The 23,797-nt window shown below is 40.0% G+C and overlaps 3 protein-coding genes across 6 annotated transcripts; 2 read left to right on the top strand and 1 right to left on the bottom strand.

The window, feature by feature from the left end:
• Positions 1-1,186: 1,186 nt before the first annotated feature.
• LOC6578725 (cyclic AMP-dependent transcription factor ATF-7) lies at positions 1,187-13,188 on the bottom strand. 3 transcript variants are annotated; one of them, XM_015163293.3, is made up of 3 exons: positions 12,053-13,178; positions 3,332-4,232; positions 1,187-2,580 (listed from the first exon to the last, which is right to left on the bottom strand). In XM_015163293.3, exons 1-3 carry the CDS (start codon positions 13,101-13,103, stop codon positions 2,037-2,039), a joined length of 2,496 nt encoding a protein of 831 aa, XP_015018779.1. In that variant the 5' UTR covers positions 13,104-13,178; the 3' UTR covers positions 1,187-2,036. The 3 variants fall into 3 exon arrangements, with proteins under 3 accessions (XP_015018779.1, XP_002004633.1, XP_015018780.1); XM_002004597.4 differs by lacking the exon at positions 12,053-13,178 and adding an exon at positions 5,105-5,745; XM_015163294.3 differs by lacking the exons at positions 1,187-2,580; positions 3,332-4,232 and adding an exon at positions 11,069-11,978 and having other exon boundaries at positions 12,053-13,188.
• Positions 6,789-7,586, top strand: LOC6578724 (leptin receptor gene-related protein; the record flags this gene model as incomplete). The annotated part of the gene is made up of 3 exons (XM_044010534.1): positions 6,789-6,886; positions 6,979-7,234; positions 7,305-7,586. Coding segments are annotated over 3 exons (477 nt in total), but the record flags the coding sequence as incomplete, so codon positions are not given.
• On the top strand, positions 7,798-13,450 carry LOC6578723 (TBC1 domain family member 31). Of its 2 annotated transcripts, XM_002004595.4 has the most exons (4): positions 7,798-8,217; positions 8,279-8,392; positions 8,454-10,878; positions 10,946-11,263. In XM_002004595.4, exons 1-4 carry the CDS (start codon positions 7,910-7,912, stop codon positions 11,078-11,080), a joined length of 2,982 nt encoding a protein of 993 aa, XP_002004631.2. In that variant the 5' UTR covers positions 7,798-7,909; the 3' UTR covers positions 11,081-11,263. The 2 variants fall into 2 exon arrangements, with proteins under 2 accessions (XP_002004631.2, XP_043867046.1); XM_044011111.1 differs by lacking the exons at positions 8,454-10,878; positions 10,946-11,263 and adding an exon at positions 13,423-13,450 and having other exon boundaries at positions 7,800-8,217.
• Positions 13,451-23,797: the final 10,347 nt, after the last annotated feature.

The following is a 23,797-nucleotide window of genomic DNA, read 5'->3' as shown; positions in this document are numbered from 1 at the left end:
TATGTATTTTTTGGATTTCATTCAAGATATCAATCATATATATATATATTTGTATGTATATATATATACATATATATTTGGTTTACCGCCTTGTCCTTCATCGGAATACACCATAAAATATATATTTCAAACTCAACATTTCGTTTGCAGTTGGTTTTTGTGTTTGTGTTTTATTTTATTTTATTTTTATTGTAGCAAAGTACAATTCCAATTGTTAGTATTGTTGAAAACAATATAAAATAGTTTTTTTCATGCTTTAATTCAAGCTGCTTAGCAGTTGAAGACGCCTTTTTTTCGTTTCCTTCCATAGTTTTTATTTAAAAAATTTTTTTTATTTGTATTATTGTATTTCTTTGAAAGTTACTTTATTTTTAAACTCTTGAGTTTTTCGTCTAGCGTCTTTAATGTATTGTTACGGCCGCAAATGTTTACGTGGTTGTTGTTCGTGTCTTATGTTTAAATATATGTATATATATTTGTTTCATGTTTATTTACAGCAATTGAGAAAAATGTTGCGCTAATATTTGTTATTTTTCGCTTTTTTTCTTCTTTTTGTTTGGAACGTGGAGCAGCTACATTTAATTTTGGTTTCGTTTAATTTGTCGCTAATTAATAAATAAATTTCGTTAGTTTTCCTTTCTTTTCTTTTGTTTGTACAATAGACGCGTGTTTTTTGTGTGTGTTATCAGTCGTTTTTCATTTACTTTACATGAATGTGCTGGAAATTATTGTTAAGTTATACTTGTAAATAATTCAACGCCTTTCAAATAGTTCCAATATATATATATATATATATATATATATATATATATGATAATTACATACATACATATATAAGTGTACACATATACATATATGCTTATGTATGTGTGTTTGTTTTTGGTTACCAGAATTGTATTTCTAAATTGACACAGATAATTGAAGATCACAAAGCGTAGTACGATAAAAAGTATTAGTAAATCAATTTTGTTTATCCTTTTTGGGGGATAGGGGAAGGGGAGTGGGGGAAAATACCATAAGTATTTAATTTCGTTAGGCTTTTGTATACAAGTATGTTACAATAATTACACAAATAGGTATATATGTATTACATACATACATTCATATGCATGCGTATAATAATTATAATAATATATAATTTACGTTTTAATTTAATATGTGTTTTGTTTTTGTTTTTTTCTTGTTCCAATGCCAATACGCAGACTTTAAAATAGTTTGTTTTTACTCAAAAATTGATTCTTGTTAGTGTGTTGATATAAAGTACAATAAAATGTTAAAATACAATACAATATAAATAAGTACACATTGTTTGGATTGTATTTAAATTGAATCAGTAGCATATGATGCACAAGGAGCGGGGGTGTGGGGAGAGGAAGGCTCGTCATTTCATTATGAATGTGTTATTATTTGTGCAATATATTCTGCTTTTGATTGACAGCCGCACAGCAGGTAATGCTGCGCAATAGCTCGACTCGGTCGGTTCGACTCAACTGAACTCAACTCGACTCGACTCGACTCGACTTCGATGCACACAGCAGTTAACAATTGCAAAAAAAAGGGGCATATCAAGGACAGAGGGAGTGGGGCGGCGGTCAGGGGGCGGGCTCACATTATATGCATGTCTTACACCATAGCAATACACGATTATGATACGATACGATAACGATACATAATGCATATACATAATAAGTTCAGGACTTACACTCAAAAGTGGGGGCAAGGAAGTTGAGAGAGATTTCTTTGTGCTGTTCAAGCTAGTTGTTGACTCGAGGAATTTAATTCCAGCGACTTTCTTTAGGAATACATAATCTATACAAACGCGCGCGTATCTGTGTATGTATTTGTGTGAGTGTGTGTTATGTACATACGCGTACCTGTGTATATATGTGTGTGTGTGTGGGTGTGTCTCATGTGTAACTGTTGGCTGACAAAATGGATCAGTTCTACTTAACCAAGCCAGGCCAAGAGAGATAGAGAGTGGGAGTTATAAATAGTCAGAGGGAAGCGGACTGTTTCTTGTCCCTTTCGCACACAATTTACTTCTTGCTCTTGCGCTTCTCCTTCTTCTCGTCGCTGGCAGAGGCTTTGGCAGCAGCAGCGGCAGCTGCATTGGCCGCAGCATTCAACAGATTCATATTCGGCTTAACCGTTCCCTTCTTCTGTGTGGCTGGCTGTTGGGGCGTGGCTTGCGTAATGTTGTTGTTGTTGGGAGCTGTGTTGCTAGCATTGGTGTTAGCATTAGCATTGACACTTGCAACTGGTGTGGCCGGCGTCTCGTCCAGGAAGAGCGGATTCTTGACCTCCATTTCGCCAGTTGGCGCCAGGCCGGGACATTCATAGACGGTATAGTCGCCCTCCTCGTTGTCGTCGTCGCTCTCCACGTCGGACAGGCCGCAGCTGCCGTCGGTCGCCTGACAATTCTCCATGGCTATGATCTGTTGCTTCTGGTGCTGATAGTGATACATTTGAGCGCTCTGCGCCAGCTTGCGATCGCACGACGGTGAGACATCCTTGTTGGGTCCGGTTACACCATAGGCTGGATAATCGACGTCTGCAGCGGCTTTGCTGCGATTATGGAACCTGTTAAGGGCGAGAAAGGTTAACAGATGGATTAGTTATCCAAAGAAAATATCCAATTAAAATAGCTAATATTATTTTTAAAAAGCAATGAAGCTGCAGTGATTATCGTCAATGAAGTCGAAATAAAGGCTATTAGCTAAATAGCTTTGAAAAAACAGGTTTATATTATATTGCATTCAACCGGTAATAATTCTTATGCAAACGAAAATGACTTAAGTAATACAAATAAACGAGTTTTTTTTCCCACGACTTGTAAAATTCTAGAAACATATGCTTAAGCAAGTTATGTGTCCCTCTCAAACGTATGGACCCCTTCTGCGTGCGACAGTGCGTATGCGTAATGCCCAAGAAAATTATATTTAGACTACCTTGTCAGTCATAATCAAACAGCAGGTTTATTTTTAAGCGTCGTATGCGTAATATTTGAAGAATATTTTTATCCTGATTATGGGTTGCTTTTTATATTAAATATATCACTTTTGTTTCATGTGTAATCAGTTAGGGGAATAAGTGATATAAACGGCGTTGACTATGATTAGCAAGTTAGTGTGTAAGAGAAAGGATTAAGATTAGGTTAACAAATAATAAATTTTAATTAAGAAAACTTGTTTCTCTTTCTCTCATTTTACTATTTTCTGTTGTTTTCAATGAGAAATAATTGCACAGTTACCGCTTCGCGCCCAACCTCTTCAAGCATCAACTAACTTAGTAAAGCTTTCAATTAACATTCCCGTTTTTATATAAAACTTACCAAGTAACGCCCAGTGCCAGAAGTCCGACAGTTACCGCCGCACTGACACCCGCAATGAGGGCCACAAGGTAGACGCCCATCTCACTATTCATGCCCAGATGCTGACGCAGGACGAGCTGCTCATTGGCATCACCTGTGTTGACTGCGTAGGCCGACTGCGGGGACTTGCTTTGCTTTTGCAGCTTATCAATCAGTGCGTTTATCTCATTGGGTGACTCCTTGGTCTGGGGCAGATTGACGCCAGCCACTGCGGCGGCAGCTGCCGACTGCGGCTTAATGCGATGGAAGTTGGCGATGGCCGTGTCCAGGAGCTTGGGTGGCTCCTGCTTCGGCGAGGACTGCACAGGTGATTGGGGCTTGCTTTTGGCGGTCACTACCTCGGAGCCGGCGTCCGGTGCCGGTGCATACTCCTCATAGTCGTCCAGGGCACGCGAGTCGAGCTCACCCGACAAATCGTTGGCCGTATCAAAGAAGCGCGCATCATTGGGACCCACGGCAAAGGCGATGCGGCCACGCGACTGACTTGGAATAATCCGATTGTAGTTATTATCCAGGCTATCGAAATTGGGCATGGGCGGTCGCATCACATCTGGCACCGTATCCAGCGGACTGCCATATGCCGCATCCCCTTCCACGTTGTCGTATTGGTCATATTGATTATTCAAGTTGTTGTTGTTGCTGTCGTAATCGTTCTTCATCTCAGCCAACACCTTGGCCTCCTCCTGCTGCCGACGATACTGTTCGTTCTTAAGCAATTGCCGCTGACGCAACAGTTGCTGATTAATCAGCTCCAGCTGCTGCTCGAACTGCTGCTGCAGTCGGCGTCTGGCATGATCCTCCATGAGCTGCTCATAACGCTGCGGCTCCATAGCCGAGGGCTGTATAGGCCGCCGGCGAAGACCTGGCAGAGAGAAAGAGAGTAGGAGAAATGCAATTGATTAATTGAACGTAAATGGGCGTGGACATGGGCACTCATTATGCTAAAAGAGCTAATGCTAATGAGACGGACATTGCGTGCCAGTTGCTGTTCAAAAATAAAAGCAGAGCCAAAAATAGAACTCAACACAACAAGTCAAAGCGAATGGAGGTATGGTTGGAGCTGCGTCGAACACGCCCAAATAAAACTAAATATGCTACCGGAATAGACAAACAAAAAGTCAATTTAATTGCCAATGCCTTAAAATAGACCAATTACTGCACACACTGACACACGCACACACACAGCCGAGCACGCGCACACACATAAAGACGCGCTGTGACGTGCTTGGAAAAACTTTATTACAATTTCAGCGCTGCCCTGAAAAGTAGGCTATAAAAAGCGTGTTAAGCTGAGACTGCAACTAACTCGAACTCAAGCAGCCAGCAGGCGATAGACTATATATAGTGTGGGTGGCATCTGGGTTGGCTTTTCTTTTAACACCTATACACGCACACACATACCTATACACGCCAACTGCTTTCGCTGCAGCTTTTTAAGTGTGTTTGTGTGTGTGTGTTAGGGTGTTTTGGTTTGATTCGTGCATATTTGATGCGCGATATATATGTATAGACACCCGCACACTCGCACACACACATACACATGCACACTTATACTATACTCATGCATATCTAGTATAGAGTATACACAAAACGAAGTGGCAAGCGGCTGCTGGCGCCCTTCAGCCCCATTCACGACGCAAAAGTTTAAATGACATGCACACACACAGTCGTAGCTCTAACTGGCGGTAAATATGTATGTGTGTGTTGGTTTGTGCTATTTTTAGGCATATGTACCTGGGTAAACGGACATCTCGCAGTGACCCAATATGCTGCACATGAGTATTGCAATCAGTGCGCAGCTTATATCCATCCGCTTCGCCATATTGTAGTACGTTTCACTCTCGTTCGCTTAACTGTTTATTGCCGTTTTAATGGTTTTTAAGCAATTTAATTGTTTTTCTTCGTTTTTTCAATTAACACTTCGGTATAGACACTTGGCAACTGGTTACCATATGGCCGGTGTTAATGCGAGCCGTGCATAGCTGCTGTTGCCCTTTCAGCCTTTAGAGTTTATTGATTTTCACACCAATACACACGGACACACACACGTACACACACAGGCATACAATTAGCAGGCAGCTGCTGGTCACAGAATTCGCGTGGGCGTGCAATATTTTCTATCTTCTTTGAAATTTCCTCAACTGGAATTGAACTCTCGGCACTTTGCGCTCGGATATTTGAATGCCAACTACACCTGCACCGGCTGCCACAAATGTCAAATGTTGCACTTTTCTTTCAGATTTGTGATTGCAGTGAAATTCAGTTATGGAAACTTGTGTGGCTGCTGCCAATTAAGAGTATTTGACTTTTCTCGTTCGAAGCTGTTTGCGTTCTTCAATCGCCGACGTATACCGTTATACTGAATGAGCCCGAAAGCAAGCAAAACCAGCAATTGGTAGCTGTGACGCAAATGTTATGTCCGCCCCCGCGCTGTTAAATGTTGCGGGCAGCTTTTGTGGCCGAGTCCAACAACAAAGAGCACTGAAGGCAGCCCGGCGCATGCGCTCTAATGGTACACAAAAAAAGCTCGACACGTCCGAACAGGAAAGTGTGTTTGTGTGCGTATGTGCGTGCAGGGATTCTTTGAATAAACATTCATGCATTCATGAAAAAGCCGAAGCCAGACTCGACTCCTTGAACAGCTAGCAGGTGGCCGCTACGTAGTCATGTACACACACACACACAAACACGCATACATACATCCTTATACACACTTGATGTTTGACATGTACTTTTGCAACCCCACAATTGTTCGTTTGGGATAGGGCAATTTATTTTTATCAATGAATTTTCAACCCGAAAGCTTTCTATTCACAGGAACGTATAAATGCTGCGCATCTTTGATTTTGCACTTAATATAGAAAGCCCAGGTAAAGAGTTATTTGAGCATATCAATTATGAATTAGTGTATCCCATGCAAAATAAAATAAAAAAAATTCTTACTTGCCTCATTATTTGAATTTTAGTCTACGATAACTACATATATCGATCTCTATATTTTGTTATTAAAACAATTTCAATTCTACGATCTCGATAAATGTAACTGCTCAATATTCTCGCCTATTCCACTGGCTATTTAACTCCAAATAGATTTAATTGTTTTAACTGTCAATTAGACATTTATAACTATATAAATTTGTTGTTTTTTTCCTGTTCATTTTGATTGCATTTAAAATACAGAATACCCCGCTTAAAAACTCTGTTCTTAAAACGCGTTTTACTACCAAAAATGTACTAAATAATACTACATCTTAAAAATACTGCTTTTGATATACACATGTTATCGATACTTAATCATTGTTATTCGTGAATCATATTCTTAGTCTAGCCACAAAGAAAAATCATAAACAAATAAAATGGGATCTGAGAAAGGTATTAATGGAGCTATAACGTTCCCAACGATATTGACTAACTATTTATTATCTTTTTACATGGTTTACCTAATACCACTCAATATATTTACTGCCGTTCACTTGTCATCGCACCAACAACAACGAAAATACCAACACCTACAGTGTAAGTCGCAACACAATATATATGTATATATATGCACATCTATGTGTGTGCGTTTTTCCAGCATTTGATAACACCTGCACTTTTTGTTCCAGTTTGATTATATGCGCATTTTTAACGGTCCTGGGGATGACATTCCTAATCTTGGCCTGTGCGCTGCCCACTCCAAAGATATTTTACCCATTCTTTGTACTGCTGTTTTATGTTTTGTCTGTGTTGCCCGTTTTCATATCGAAACGGACTACCCCAAGCAACGAAACAAATCCGAAATCAGAATTCGCCCTTTTCCTTACTGCTGGTATGGTGCTGAGCGCCTTTGCTTTGCCCATCGTCTTGGCACATTCGGCTGTCGTAAGTTCCAAAAAAAGAAATACAATTTATAATATATCTATAACAGCTTTATCTTTGCTTAATCCTCCAGATAAGTTGGACTGCGTGCACGCTGACGCTAATAGGAAACGTTATAAACTATTCAACCATGTTTGGTTATGCCATGCGTGATGGCTCCGATGGCTTCGATGCGCCATATGGAGGCATGTTTTAAATTGAAATCGAGTTTAATTTTAAGCGCCCGTCTACGATTATTGGATGTAGCAATTTGAATGCAGCTAGTTTCATCCAAGACGACAGTCAATCTCACAGTAATAAATATATTCACAAAACAAATATTTAATTGAAATAATATACATAATAGTTATAAACCGTGCACAAATGGTGTTTTTAGTGGAATTATAAATGATATACAGTCGATTTGTTGGAAAGTGGAACAGAGCTCACATTCATATGTATACTGCAAAGTGAATAATTTTATTTCAGCTGAATATTTTGATATGCAACAATATATATGATTTAAAGAGCTCACAAATATTTACTGACAGAATTCATTTAAATCCAAATGGAACTTGTTCCACATAATTTTTGAACTGTTTGATGCAAAATCCATGTATCGAATATCGATAGGCTCAGGTGTGCCAGTTCGCTCGTGAACCAAACAGTGTCAATTGTTTTTTTGAAAGTTTGGTAGCTATGGAAATTCCAGCAAAAAGTATTTCGATTCACGGAGACTATTTTCGACCGGCTGTTTCCCAATCCAAAGAAAATGTTCAAAATGAGGGGTCAGAAGATGAATACGATACGCATGGCGATTCAGACTGGGAAATTGATATGGCGAGCGAAACTACCTTGGACAGCGCCTATAGCGAGTTTGAAAAGGAGCTCGCCACTGAGACACAACCAAGCAAAGAAGGGATAAATGAGCTACACAGAAGCACAGCAGGCTTGAGCGATGTTCCCATGCACAAATATCCATTTAAGCTGAAGCAAAACGAGGAAGGGTATACCTTAAATAAAAATTCTGGTTATTTGTATGATATATTCAATGTTTCCTTCATTTAGAAACATACTCACTGTGCACAATACAATCAAATCAGTGGACAAAGATGTAAGGATTCGCATTGCTGCTTACTGCTTTAATGAGATGAGCAACAAACTGGTTGTCATTGACAGGCGGTGAGACTCACTGATTATTTCTGTAGATAAATCTAGATCTTACAGTTTATCCCATACACAGTGGCAACATCTATATCTTTGACTTTGTGTGCAAACGCTATTGGCGTCTGGGTTTCAAAGTGCCAGAGGCAACTCTTTTGGTGGCCTCACCGCTGGTGCATAGTGAATACATTGTGGGTACTGAATCGGGCTGTGTCTTTATCTTTAATATAGAAAAGACACCTATGCTGCACACTAAAGTGGGCGACGCAGCTATTAATGAAGTTTCCTTTGGAAATCGACTTGACAGTAACACTGCATGCAACACCTTAATACGCTTAGGAGCTACGGCTGTCCTATTGAACTTTACCACGTTGCAATTGTCGCATAGACTTGAGTTTGATCACTCCAAATATACATTGAAGTTTGCCAGTTTTCTACCCAAATCGGATAAGTTTTTCACATGCTTCACCAATGATTCGGTGCATCTCTGGTCCAGCTCTAATCTGGGAACGGTGTACATATCGCAACCCATCAAAGCACGCGATCGCACGATACGTTTGATGCGAGGTGACACGTCAAAGATACCAGAGATTGTTTTGCGTGCTGAATATGATGAGGAGGAGGACAACTTGAACGATGAGCTGGCATTTAAGTACGATGAGCAGCATTTTTCCGATGGCAAACTACTTGCCTATAGTTTCTCTCCAAATGGTAATAAACTCTTGCTGAGCACAGTGGATGGATATTTGATGATGCTCAACACAGCATCCCTGGACTTGGAAAAGCTGTTCAAACTCCGCGACTTCATTTTGAAGCAATTCGTGCTGCTGGCACAACCCAAGAATCGCATTCTGTTTGCCATCACAGCTACCGGCATGGCTGTCATGCTGGATCTGTTGCAGACGGAATACAAATTAATCGTGCAACGTTCGAATGCTTTGAGCCTAAATGTTAGTCGTGATGGTAAGCTGCTTAGCTTATTGTCTAAAAGTGGTGAGGTGAATGTATGGTCCACTTGCCGACTGTATAATTCACTACATGCACAGACGAAATGCATCTCGAAGGTGCGAGCCGCACTGAAGCAACCGGCGGCCAAGCTGCCTGGTCTTATCAGTGGCCCACTGAATCTGGAGCTACGAAAGCTACTGAAACGTGAGCGCTTGGAAGCTATGCTCGCTGAGTATGGGTTTTATCCGGAGAAATATAGATTCATTATATGGAGTGTGCTGCTGGAGCTACCCTCTAACACTGCCCAGTTCCAAGCGCTGCTTAAACACGGACAGCCTCAAGTGGTCAAGCAACGTGCTGCTAAGATAAAGGTGAAGAGCGATGCTCAGAGACGAGCCGTTATCAAAGTGTGGAGTTGCTTGGCTCATTGGTGCAAGGTGTTTGGCCACACGGACTTCATGCCGGATCTTATCTATCCGTTTGTTAAGCAGATGACCAAGAATAGTTTGGTGGTATTTGAGCTGCTTGTGACACTATTGCTCAACCATATGGAATTATGCTTTGAATTCCATCCAATGCCGCCAGGCAATTATCTGGGCTTGTGCGAAAACGTGTTACAGGTGCACGATAAGCAGCTGTCCAAGTTCTATGCTGCAATGGACGTACAGCCAAAGGATTATGCCTGGTCGTTGCTTACCAATGGCTTTGCCGAGGTTCTGGACGAGCAGCAGTGGTTGGTGTTGTGGGACAATATTGTAACAAATCCTCCATACTTTATTGTATTCGTAATTGTTGCTTATAATATGATGCAACGGGAGATAATTATGCGTCTGCCTGAAAAGTCGGAGGTGGTTGACTTCTTCCACGAGCAGATGCCGATCGATGTCACGAAATGGTTGAACCGCGCCCGTAAGCTTATGAGCAATTGTGTTACCGAGGTGCATCCAGAGCGTTTCATGCCTCCCTTTAAGCCCATACCCAAGGGCGTCTATCCCAAGTTTTTAAAATATCCCAGGGAGTGGATTGAGCAACAGGAGCAACTTAGTGATGAGCTGATTAAACAGCAGCAGGAGATTGACGCGCGCTTACGCAAATTGGAATTGGAGGAGATTCAAATGAAGGAACGTCTGCAGGAGGGTCTCAAGCAGGAGGAGCATGCTCGTCGCATCAAGGAAATGGAACAGCTCTACCAGGACACCATTCATCGCGAGGAGGAGCGCATTGCCTGTCATCGCAAAATGTTGCTGACCTATCAAATGGAGGCACGACAGCGCAAATGTGAGGTGCTGTCTAAGCTGCAGGAGACGGAGCAGCGTCGCAAGATCTTGGAAATGGAAAAGGACATTGATGGACTGATGCGCAGTGTGGAGCGCGAGCGACGCCGTCAAAATCAAGAGATGCTCTTCGCCGAGGATGAAATACGCAACCAGGAGATGGAGCTAATGGCACAGCGCTATTCCAGCTGCCTGCTCGATTCACCTCTGACCGTCAAATACTACGAAGAGGTAGAAAAAATGCGCAACGAAAGTGATAAGCTTAAGAAACAACTGAGAGAGGTGAGTGATAATGATTGAATTATTTATAAGTACGCATACTATATAAACCTATATTGATCGCCAACAGATGACCATGGAGCAAGTGCAAAGTTCCACGGAACAAGCATCAACTCCGTCGAAACTCAAAGCTATAGAGTACTCCATTCATGAGATACAACAAGAACTGACAGATATTTTAAATAGCGAGAGCAACAGTCAATAATCGGGGCAATATATATTGAAAAGAACTGAGCTACAAAAGCTAAAACTTATTTAGTTAGAATATTTTAACAAATCTGTACAAATATTAATTACGAAATTACGTAGCAAAGACTTATTAGCTAACATCATTTAATTAATTAACATCAAAATTGTGCATTATTAACAAATAAAAACTAACACAGTATTTTTATGCCTATAATGTTTCATAATATATAACATATTTATTATATACAAATAGATTGGCTGTAACATTTCTATGTGTAATAGATTTTTATAATTATATATAGACAATGTTTTAGTAAATAATTTTTTTTAGATATACGGTCCTCAAGCCTTAAGACGCTTTAATAAATTTATACGCAACCAAATTGTATTCTAATATACATGTAAATCAAGTTATAGATTATAAAATTTGTTGTGCTTATAGAGGAAGCGCATTGAACAGCACTGGAAACCTGTGGAGCTTAATTATTAACTTTTATATATACAATACAATTTTAAATAAATATAATATATATACACAAAACTTTGCTTTTACAATCTGTTCCCTTAAGTTAATTTAAAGGACAAGCATGTCAGATGATAGAATAGATTTTCAAAGAGTTAACTTAAAGTAAGTTTTATAAATGTACAAACAACTCTCTTTTCAATTTGTTATTTGAAATCATTCCCTAGTCTATTGTCACTGTTCAGCTATATATGTATGTACATATATTAACCTATGCATATTATTTTATGTACAAGGTTTTAATTCTACTTCTGAGCCACTCGGTATCTACATGAACCTATCTATATCCAAGCCTACGTCTGATCCAGTCGCTGACCAGGCACTAACATCTTGGGCACATTGATGACCAGGTGTATGCTAGATGGCGGTATTTGCAGATGATTGCCACTAGCTAGTGGAGGAGAAAGGGATATAAATTCTCTTTAGATATCAAATTGCGCTTGTCGCATATAAGGATTCGCTTACCACTCGCATTATTGTTGCATTGTTGTTGTAATTCGCGCTCTAAAGCTGCAACGCGTTCGTTGAGTTTGCTTATCTGTTGCTGCAGCTGGGCATTGTGCTCCTTTAGATCTCTATGCGCATTGCGCATCTTGTCGCGATAGCGTGAGGCAGCTGCTCGACGTCGTTCCATGCAATCCTCGTTGCGTTTGATCGCTGCCTTCGCCTTGGGGGGTGATGAAAAGCTGCGTTGCTTCCGATTACTGTTGTGGCTGTTGCTGAGTATGGCCTTTAGGCGTTCCTTGATGGGCAGCTGTGACGTGGGCGTTAGACTAGCACTGCTCGGCTCATTGACTGGCACTGTATTCTGTGTTGTAGGCCCAGTTGGGGCTTTGGTTTGGCCAGCTATGCTGGGCTTGGGCAAGATAAAGGGTCGCACTGTTTGCTTAGAAGGCACTGGTTTGCTTATGGTGGCAGGTATCGTAGTAATGGGTAGCGTTTGCGCTGGCAGCACCCACGTGATCACAGGTGGTTGTATTAGTTGCAATGGTGGCGGACCTTGAGCTGCAGGTGGTTCAGGTACTATTGCAGGCGTTGCCAGTAGGTCCTCCACATGGGTAACTGGCACGTCCAGTGGACTGCTATTCTGGCTAATTGTTTGATTTGCAGCACTGATTGCTGGTGTCTCCAGAGGATAAACCTGCGGCGTGTGCAGCGAATCGCCGTCCGTTGCTGGCGCTTCGGTACGTTTCGGTGTCTCCGGCGCGTTGCCTGCCACTGCATTTTGTTCGGCGGCCCGCTGGAATCCTATGTCAAATGGGTTCACATGCTGCAGATCATCAAACAAGCCCACCTCCTCACAGTTTTTGATCAAACGTGTTGGTGTTGGCGTTTGATCTGTTGCGAAGAGCTGCTCAGGCTTTTGGCCCAGCGACAAGTCAAGTGTCATAGACATGTCATGCTTAGACTGGCATTGGCCATAGCTATTGTAATTAGCATTGTCATCGCTGGTTTTCGTTTCGAAGTCCGCAAACGAAACATCTGTCATATCCGCAATATTTGCATCTGTTTCCATCGTAATAATTCATTTAATAACTAAACCAAAACAATAACAAAAGTTCTTGCAGTGCTGCAAATCTATCGCGAACTGTGGCGGCAGTCGATAACCTCTTAAATTGCTAGTGTGTAAAACATTGCAAATATGGTTGTTGCTCAACACTTGAACAGCAAATCGAGTTTTACGTTATAATTCAAAATACGAGTGGGAAAATTTCATAAAAATCTTTAGACATTTGTTAAGTGCATTTAAATAAAATTTATTTTTATCTTTATCAATTCACACGTTTAATTTGAGTCTTTAAATAGGTATTTTAAAATCGACTATTTTATTGCAGTTGTGTTTGTTAGTCTTGACCCAAAAGACTTTGACATTCAGCACTTCCGACATATGCGTATCACCCGTCTGGCATCTGCATCCGAATTGCTGGCGCGTAATTTGAACCTTTTCATAGCACGTAGACGCAATCATAAAAAAAACACGAAAACATTTTTGGCAATAAAGAAAACCCCATAATTTAAAATTTTGTATCTTTTAAATTAGATTTGAAGGAAGTGAACAAAAAGACGAAATCAACAAACAACAAAAAGACACGCAAAATGTTTTTGGAAACGCAACACGCAACAAGTAATTTTCTAAGACTCTGGGACGTATTTTTTATTTCTCACCGAAAACACACACACACATACAAATACCAGCACAGCATCCAAGCCCAGCTAACAACATACTTGTCTTGTCTTGTGGGTCAAGTTCAGTGTCCAAATCCTCTACAGCTTCCCAAGCCAAAATGGTGGACCCCACCACCACCACCACCAGCAGTACGAGCAGCATCACCACCAGCAACAGACGAGGAAGATGCACAGCATGAAAATTAAGAAAAAGTGATGCGTAATTACAGTCATTCTCTTTCACTGCAGCAAACGGGCAGCGATTCCCGATCTTAAAGCCCGGCTGGGGTTGAGTCTGCTGCTGAGATGGACCACTCGGCTATGTTGCATGCAACACACAGACGCGGTTTTTGGACAGCCATGGCCATGGCCGACGCCGCCGCCACCGCCGCCGCCGCTGTTGCTGTTGCTGCTTGCCGGTAGAAACAATCAGTTTGAAGTTCGTTCGCATAATTATGGGCAATTTTCAAAGAACATGCGTTCCGTTGAACATCCTTCTCTCGCTCGATCTCTCTATCCATCTCGTTTCCACCAATTGCTCTTGCTGCTGCTCGCATTCAAAGTATCTTTCGTTTGGTGCGCCATTTCTGCGGCTCCATATGCAATCCATACAGATACATTTGCAAAAGTTTTGCATTTGTTGCGCCAGATTTGAAAATTACAGGTTGTCCTCGCTACAGCGACCAAGCCAGTGACAGAGCCCAGATATGTATATAGCTATATATGGGCATTTGATTTGGCAACTGCCAGGACTTGGACCAGGTGATTGACTTCTTGGCAGGCGTGCATAATAACTCATAACGGCATTCAGCATGTGCAACGTGCAACTTGCAACGTTGAAGGACCTGCAACCCTCTGTTTTGCATTTCGCATAAATATTCAAAAGCAGCCCCGAAAAACACATAACAAGCCGCATCCTGTGCATCGTGGCATTGCCTTCAAGAAATTCCTAGAACGCCTTCGTTAGCTTTTCGACAGTTTGTTTGTTTTTTTTGTGCATTTGCCTAGCGGGCTTCTTGCATAAATTCATTTGTATTTATGCTTTGGTCTTTAATATTAAACAGTTGCAGGGGTAAACAACCTGCTTGAACTGACGTTAACTTAACTCTGTATAAACTCTGTTTTAAATGGTATGATTATTTAATTTTTTGCATACATCAAGCAAACAAATTTGGTATATATATTTCATTTTATGCAAATATATATTTTTAATGAAGTTTAGCTTAAATAAACTTGTCACTTGTATATAAATATTAAAGATTCATCTTCTCTTACAAATATATTTTGTTATTTTATGCAACTTCCTGCGCCGCCAGCGTTTCCTGTTGCGTACACAAAACGCAAACGAAACTGAAAACGAAATGAAATAAAGAGACAAAAATAAAATGTTGCTTTTCCGACGGCAAGGCAAGACGTCATATATATACATATACATATATATAGACATATCTCGTATAGACATATCTATAATAATTTTTCGCTGTATATTTCATATACATTTTTATGGCTCGGCTTTGAAGTCAAACTTGGCGCTCAATAATAATTTCATAATTATGGGTTATCTGGCAGTCGCATTCGTAAATAAAAAGCCAAACAGCAAAAAAGGCGGTAAGAATACAAAAAAAGGAAAGAAAACTAAAACTTTATCACTGAATTGTTGTTGTTGTGGTTGTTGCATCGTGGCCGAGATTGATTGTCGCTAATGGGCGTGATATGGCTAAGATTCAAGCGATTCCAGGGAAAAGCCCTACAATCACCAACCAAAAGATATACAGATACAGATACGCAGCCTAGGTACATATACAGATACAGATACAGATACAGAAACAGATACAGATACAGATACAGATACAGATACAGATACAGATACAGATACAGATACAGATACAGATACAGATACAGATACAGATACAGATACAGATACAGATACAGATACAGATACAGATGCAGATACAGATACAGATACAGATACAGATACAGATACAGATACAGATACAGATACAGATAAAGATACAGATACAGATGCAGATACAGATACAGATACAGATACAGATACAGATACAGATACAGATACAGATACAGATACAGATACAGATACAGATACAGATACAGATACAGATACAGATACAGATACACATACAGATACAGATACAGATACAGATACAGATACAGATACAGATACAGATACAGATACAGATACATATACATATACATATACATATACAGATTTAACTACTTTTAAAGCTGTTCAGCAGCACAGATACACACGACAGTTTCATCCACTTCTAAAATTACACAGACATATCTACATCTACAGATACAACGACCAGCTAAGATACAGCTACAGCAAATAGTTAACACACACAAATACAAAGCCAACCGTCACAAACTCGCGTTGCAGTGGGGTAAAAGGTAATTGTTTTAATTGCCCCGCTCAGGCCGAAAGTAGATCAGGCGGCATTAGTTTTAAGTCAAGCTGGTTATATAGGAAGTCGCCATCGCCAGACCTGCAATTAATTGTGACCTTGACCATTTATAAAAAAGGCGCGCAACTCTAGTTTTCGTATCTTGTAGTTTGAAATCTGTTAAAGGTGCGCTCGCCTAACGGTATTTAAGAGGGGCAAACAGTAAATACACAGCAAATTTTTATGATTTTTAGCTCGTGCGGCGAACGCGTCAGTCTTAGGGATCATCAACATAAAATCCCAAAAAAAAAAGTAAGTCGAAAGGATGCCGACGTGAAAAAGAAAGAGCTGAGGCTGGACATAGAGCTGGAGCTGCGGCTGAAGCTGGAGCTGCGGCTGAAGCTGGAGCTGTTGCGGCGACTGCGTCAGCGGCTTGGCTTGAACTGTTGGCGGCACTCATCACGCCGTGATTCGCAAGATGATGGATTGCGTTCACTTTTGATGTATCTGCCACTTTCAGCTCACAATTTAATGCCACGTCCAATGGGGCGCTGCCTAATTGCTCCACTCTGTGTGCCGAGAGTGATGCCCCTGCCCATGCCTCTACCTCTGTTTCTGTCTCTGTCTCTGCCTCTGCCTCGCGCATCATTTCCATTTCCGTTAAGGCCGCCGGGCAGTTGTCGCCCAGCCCGTCTTGGCCAACGCCTGGTATTTGATATTAATTCGATATCAACAACAAAGTCAAATGTTAAGCAAACTTTCGTTTTTTTTTTTTTCGTTTTTGTAGTTTGAGTTAATTTTTTCAAACTAAAGTTTTTTTTCTTCTTTTTCTGCTGCCTGCCGCGCCGCCGTTTTAAGCATATCCTGTGCTCGCGGCACATCCTTCGCCTTGCCCCGCCAAACATAATTGGCGTCTGGGGGCGTGGCAGTGCCCAAGCCCGCAGAATCAGACTTGTGTCTAACATGCGCCAAGGCCTGCAATTCGGAACACTGCGAAGTTGCCCCAAAGCCTTTTTCTTCAAAACAAGGGGCATGCGCTCCAAGCACAGTGGGCCTCACCTAGGCGCGTAACGGTATTAAACACGAGGGTATATGTGTGTGTGTATGTTAGGCAGGTTTAATTGCCAGTTGTTAGATATGGGCACGTTTTCCAAGGAATCCAAAGGAATGCTAAATGCGTCATGCGATATCCAAAGACTTTGTGTTTGAATACATATATAGTACATACATATATATCTCTATCTTAGTTATGTTATCATTAGAAGACATGCAATCCAAACCATTTTGATAAGTCCAAAAAATATTCAAGTTAACAAACATGTTTGCCAACATCAACGAAAACGATTTCCTCTACGTAAAAGGGTGTAAAGAATAAAACAAAAACTTACTTAATTGCATTTTCGCTAATGAATTTGCGGGAACCAAAGCGCTTTAAGATCAATGTATTCACTGCGTACATACATACATAAATATATATTGAGATATATGTATTTGTTCTTCTTTTGCCTTTTGGCCGCTCCAATCATTAACCCAAAATTTAAGAAACTGTCAAAATTCATCAATGAAACGTGCTGAGAGACGGACAGCTGGACAGACTGCGAGACTGGTGGACAGACAGTGAGAGAAAGAGAGGGAGGGAGAGAGACTGAGACGGACGTTGTCTGTCGTTAGAGTTTGACCCCCAGCGCCGACGAGTCCAGTTAGAAACACTCAATTAATTATACAAAGGTCGTCTTTGGGGCACAACACATTCAAAAACATCTGCCAAGCGAATTGGTGAATGCGACTCAGTCAAAGGTTTACAATTTCATTTCCAACTGAGCTTTAACATCTGTCTGTCACTATATTTAGCTATATCTATAGGATAAGCAGGATATTCATATTCATCATAATCAAGAAAATGAAAGGTGGTTTTGATTATGATTTAAAGTGAAATGTTTCATTGTCTGTCTTTAAATTTGTACTGTTTTATCAGTTTTCAGTTTTAACTGGATTTGATATGGAATAACCTTTCATTTACTATTTTCATATATAGTTATATGTTTCTGATTTTTAAAATAAAATTTCAATAGTATGCGTTTAATTCAAGCACTACTTGTAATAATTATATTATTATTCTCTACGTGGTGCAACTCTCGAAGTGTAGTTAATTTAAAATATCATTTATTTGTTCTAGAACATGATTTTTAGAAAATATGAAAATATATTATATTGATTTAGAAAATATAAAAAAAAATAAAATAAATAAATAAAATTCAGATATGACTACCGTTTGTCTTGATTATAGCCAAACTAAAGATGGCTCGGAGACATCTTGGTCCACTCATGGTCAATAGGTTTCTTAACGTCTCGAGGCATCTCAATTTGTAATATAAATATATATATGTATTAGAGCAAGAGATATAGGAATTCTGAGCATTCTCGCTATTTAAATAATAAATGTATATTGCTGTAGATATTTTAGACTGTGAACATAACAATAAAAACAATTAACCAATATCATATATTTAAAATCTATTATAATCTTATTATTATTTGCTATGAATATTTAAAATTTCTTCCCAGCTTCATCGTTAACATAATATTTAACTAAATAAATCAGTTGCTTCTTCTAAACATTCACTATCGAAAGATTGAGCTGTTTGCAGAAGTGAATTATTTTATGATACTCTTTCATTCGGCTGTCCATTCACTGATTATTCTGACAAACTTTTTCTGTCTATCAAGATATTCATGATACCAAAGACACCCGCGGCCATCTACAACGGTTGGCTCCGTCGGTTTCTTCACTCATGCTCAGTGTTCTTCCTCTTGTTCTTATTTCATTTTCATACACTTTTTTTTATGGTTTTGCCATTGACAAATGGATTGGCAAGTCGGCTGCAGTGTCGGGCCGAGTCGAAAAAAAATATATATATATAAGAAGCGGAGACGGCAGCAAAAACTCATCAATTAAAAGTGCTAATGGCTATAATAATGATATGTTAATATCACTCGTAGCTATAACTATGCTGTTGCTTTTGTTTTTGCGCTCCAGCTAACTGCGTTTTCGTTTCAGTTAACCCGGCCAAGCAAAAACTGAGAAAAAGTTAACACTGCTAGGAAAAAAGCGGAACTCTAATCACACGATGCTCCAAGACTTTGGCCATAGCCCTAAGAATGTTCCATGATTAATTAATGTATTGGCGACTCTTATGAAAAGCCACAACCAAAACAGAAAAAAACAACATTTCTCAGCTCACTTCATTAGCGCATTTCTTTATTTGAAAAATATCAGAAAAATATGTAGATAGTATGTACATATATGTATGTGTTTGTGTATATATATGTGGAAGCAAACAGCTCTCGATATGTGTCATATTAATTAAGTTTTGTATTTTTTTGGCACAACCGTTGCGGATGTGATGCAAGGCAAACTCCAATTCCAACTCCAGCTCAAAGTTGAGTCGTGGTCATAGAAAGTGGTTTCTTGGCTTCGGCAGGTGCTTTAACAGGTGTTTATACAGCTAGCTGAAGCATGTATAAGGTTTTGGCCTAAAAACTGGCATAGCAAACTTGGAATAGGGGACTGGGGACTAAGTGCTCCGGAAAGGTATTGCAAGGACGTGCAACGTGCAACGTGTAAGCTGAAGATTTGCAAGTAAGGTCTGTAGTTGTAGTAAAGCTATAATTGTCTATATTATAAGTCAATGAATCAAATTTAAGCTGCAAAATTGTCAAGTTTTGTCCTTTCTGTTTCCTTCTGTTAAAAATTTTAATGTTAATTAACTATAAATTATTCATAGCTTCATATAACATCTTACAACCTTTTTTCATTTTACATGAAATTTAAAACATGATGTACTGTACGTTGATAATAAGAATTGTTAAATTTAATTTTATCCCATGGCATATGCATATATTTCTGGTTTATATTCTATTTTGAATGGAAGACATCTGGGAATCACTTTCATTGCGAACTGATGTATGGGACAAATACGGGACAAAAAATAAATGAGTTCCTATATTAAAGTTTCAGGTAAAGTCATCTAAAATTTTTTTTTTTTATTCTGCACATCTTAAATACACTCTTAGATAAAATATTACTATAATTCTATATTCTAATATTCAAATTAAATGTTTCTCTTTATTGGCAGCATATACTTATATCAATTAAAATTTTCTCAAGGTGTTTTCAAGGCGTTTTTATATGTGCTTTGCCAATAAGACAAATTACAAATAAATTGACTTATTTATTATATTTTTTTATTACTATTTGATATACTTTTTTTTTTTAAAGCTTTTTTGCCCACGTATTTTGGTCCATTTCATATATTTATATATATAAATATATCTTCTTCCTCCTTTTTGGGCATAACTGATTTATAACTTCAATCAAACTCATGAATATGCACACATGCGTGTGTGTTGGCAGCCGCAGGCGCTACCCTAACTGATTTATGACTGAAAATAAGCCTAAAGTTCAGCAGAGCTACAAGAGACACAGATGCGCACAGCCAAAGAGATCTGGCTGTGGCTGATCCCTAACTATTATGGCCAGATACAGCACAAGAAATATGAAATGCGAGTTGGGCATATGCAAAAGGACAAGGCGCAGGTCAAGCTGGGTGGGGATACCACTAAGGATAGGGGAATGCGAGGTGGCGTGCGTCCATCGACTGGGCCAATTGCCAATAAATAAGCCAAGGCTCCAACTCTGACTGCATTTTTTCCAACATTTTTCCAGATTGATACGTGGTGGAACGCAAGCCCAAAACGAAGAACCGGACATGGACATGTGATATATGCGTCTGCGTTAGCTCAGAGGTCTCTCGCAGGGTCTTCCAGGGTCGCTCGCTGGATCTCTGTGGGTCTCAGGCCCGTCATGCGTATGGCCTAATGATTGGTTAGCTGTGTGCGCGAGGTTAAGAATTATTGTTGAACTTCTGGCGGATGTAGTGCATCATTTGCAGGCGCTAATGATAGGTCAGCGCTGATGTGAAATGCTTAGCTTAGATACAACATTTGCTTGCAGTTTAATTGATGCCAGGCAAAATGAAATTTATGCATCCGCCGGCTCTACGGGTATATTGCCCAAATCTCTCTATAAGAATATTCCCACTATTTTTTTTGTTTTTGTTTTTTTTTTTTTCGTTTTTGGCACATCCGAAACTTGCGACGGCAGCCATTGGGTGCCATAGCCCTAAAGTTCGGCCATTGCGTGTTTGGAGGCCATCACAGAGTCCGCAGAAATTGCAGCCAATTGTAATGCAAAAGTTCTATTCCGGCAGGCGAAGCCAACGCCAACGCCAACGCCGACGCCGACGCCAACGCCAACGCAATTCCAGCCCTGCGGCCAATTTACAGTTTAACTTTTTGTGGCTAGATATTTGGCCAAAAGTTTGTTATTGCTGTTGTTGTTGTTGTTGCTACTGCTGCTGCTGGTGGGTAACAAGTTTGGTAAAATTTGCGTTTCCGGCATTTGCAAATTTACAATTCGCGCCTTGCATTTTGACAGAGCTGCAGCCAGACTTGGGTGGTTGGCTGGGTGGGTCAATGTGTGGGTGTGGTTGTGTGCTCACGTGTGTGTGTGTGTGTGTGCTTGTGGTGTGTAGGTGGTTAGCGCTGTCTGGCCGCACTAACTGGCAAACCGTTATGTAAACGTCTTTGCGCGCACGTGCGCCTCCCCCTTTCTATACCCTGTGGACCCTTTGAAGTGGGTAGAAGAAGGCATGATGATTTGATGAATTTGTATGGAACTGACAGTATATATAAGAAATGGAGTGGGTTTGGCTAAGTCTATTCTATTCTATTTTCTACTCTATATCCATTCAATGAGCTTTCTGCTGGTTCATTTTCCCCGTCTATTAATTGTCTCTACAGATAGACAGTCAGAACTCGTGAAACTAAGAAACTAAAGAATTGAAGGTCCTGCGATAAATTAGGAAATTTTCGTATTGGGTTTAATTATCTACATCTTACGAGAATTAGAGATAATGAAAGATAAGCTAAAGGTCTATAAGTAAACATATACAAATTTATATGATCGTCAATTGTACAATAAATCTATTTAATATAACATGGAACCCTAGCTGATTCCTCTTCAGAGTTTTTGTTATTCCAGATTTATATGCCGAATAGACTATTTCTTCTTCAAATTACTTCTTGATAGACCTTAGCTAAATCGCTTTGATATTTGGTAGGGATATCTTCTAGTTGAGCACATCCATCTCATGCACACTTGCTACTATTTTATGTTATTTTGTGCCCTGCTTGTTTTGGCAAATGTTTATGGCTTTGCAGGCCCTAACTTGGCTTTAGCATGCAATTGCATGCTGCCACATGGTCTGGCTCACAGGGTGGTGCAGGGGGTGCAGGGGGTGATGTTGGTGGTGCTGGTGCTGTTGCTGGTGGTGGCGCCATAAGTTCACACTCAACGGCGGCCGCAAAACGGAAACGTTGACAGGCTTATGGCTGACTGGCTTATGGCATTGGGGCGGCTGCTCTATTGACTCAATAATCACAAGTAAAACGAGATCTGTACAGTGCACGCTGGCTAAGCTGAACCAGATCAACCGCTTTTTGTTCTCGGTTTTCCTTTATGGCGCTCCGCTCCCATATAAATCACTTGCACAAAGTGCGCCAAACAAAACGAAACGTCAAATTAAAATGCAAATTTAATTGATGTATCGGTCAGCAGCAACTAGTTGCCAGACTCTGTATACACACACGCAACGCACACACACACACTGCAATAAAGACTAATCATTAGACGCAAGTCAGAGTCAGCGCTTTGCTCTAAAAAAAAAAAAAAAATAATAAAAAAAAAAAATGTGCAGCGGAAATTACACGAAACACAGACATAGCCATGGCCTAATGCAATCTTATGGCTGCAACTTTGCCGCAACTTGGCTGACTGCAGTCAGGTTGGCAGTTTGCAATTTGAAACGCTGCAGCTAATTACACGCATTTCGCATTCGGCCACAAGGAGTGCCCCCAATGCCACAATCCGTGTCGATTTGCCTGGCAGACATGCGGCATGGCAGGATACGTGCTCTTCGACTATTAAGTAATAGTTGTTGTCCACCTAATATGAGTGCTTGCAGCAACTTTAGAGGGCGTGCTGCTTTTGCAACAACTGGCAGCAGGCAGCAGGCAGCAGGCAGCGAGGTAGTGGGCAGCGGGTAGCGCATCAAAGCCAAAAGACATTATCAAAGCAGCTGCAACTGTAAACGCCGCGAGGACATTATCATTAAGTAAGCGCCCCCCATTTACCTACACAATTCGCTGCCTTTTATATCACTTAAGCCAAGGCTATTCACGAGTCTTTTGAATGGGAATCGAGCTCTGTTTTACTATCTATCAGCAATTAGGAATATGCAAGATATTATTGTGAAAGTTGAATTTTATGAAAACTTTATTCGATTCCAGATTTTATGATAGTGTTATAGCTTTTCATAAGATAATAAAGTAATGGTATGTAAGTATACGAAGATTGAGAGAATTTATTTAGTTATGAATATGAATATATGTATGAAAATATGACTATTTTTTACTGCACTGTTTAGCAATATTTAAGATATGATTTATAGTTTTCTGTGATATATTGTATTTTATTTTTTGCTAGAAGCCATGAATATCGATTTTAGTTTTTATTTTA

This window comes from Drosophila mojavensis, unplaced genomic scaffold, assembly GCF_018153725.1.
Source record: "Drosophila mojavensis isolate 15081-1352.22 unplaced genomic scaffold, ASM1815372v1 contig_80, whole genome shotgun sequence".
NCBI lineage: Eukaryota > Metazoa > Arthropoda > Insecta > Diptera > Drosophilidae > Drosophila > Drosophila mojavensis.
The sequence above is the reverse complement of the archived record's forward strand: the minus strand, read 5'-3'. Positions and strand labels throughout refer to the sequence as shown.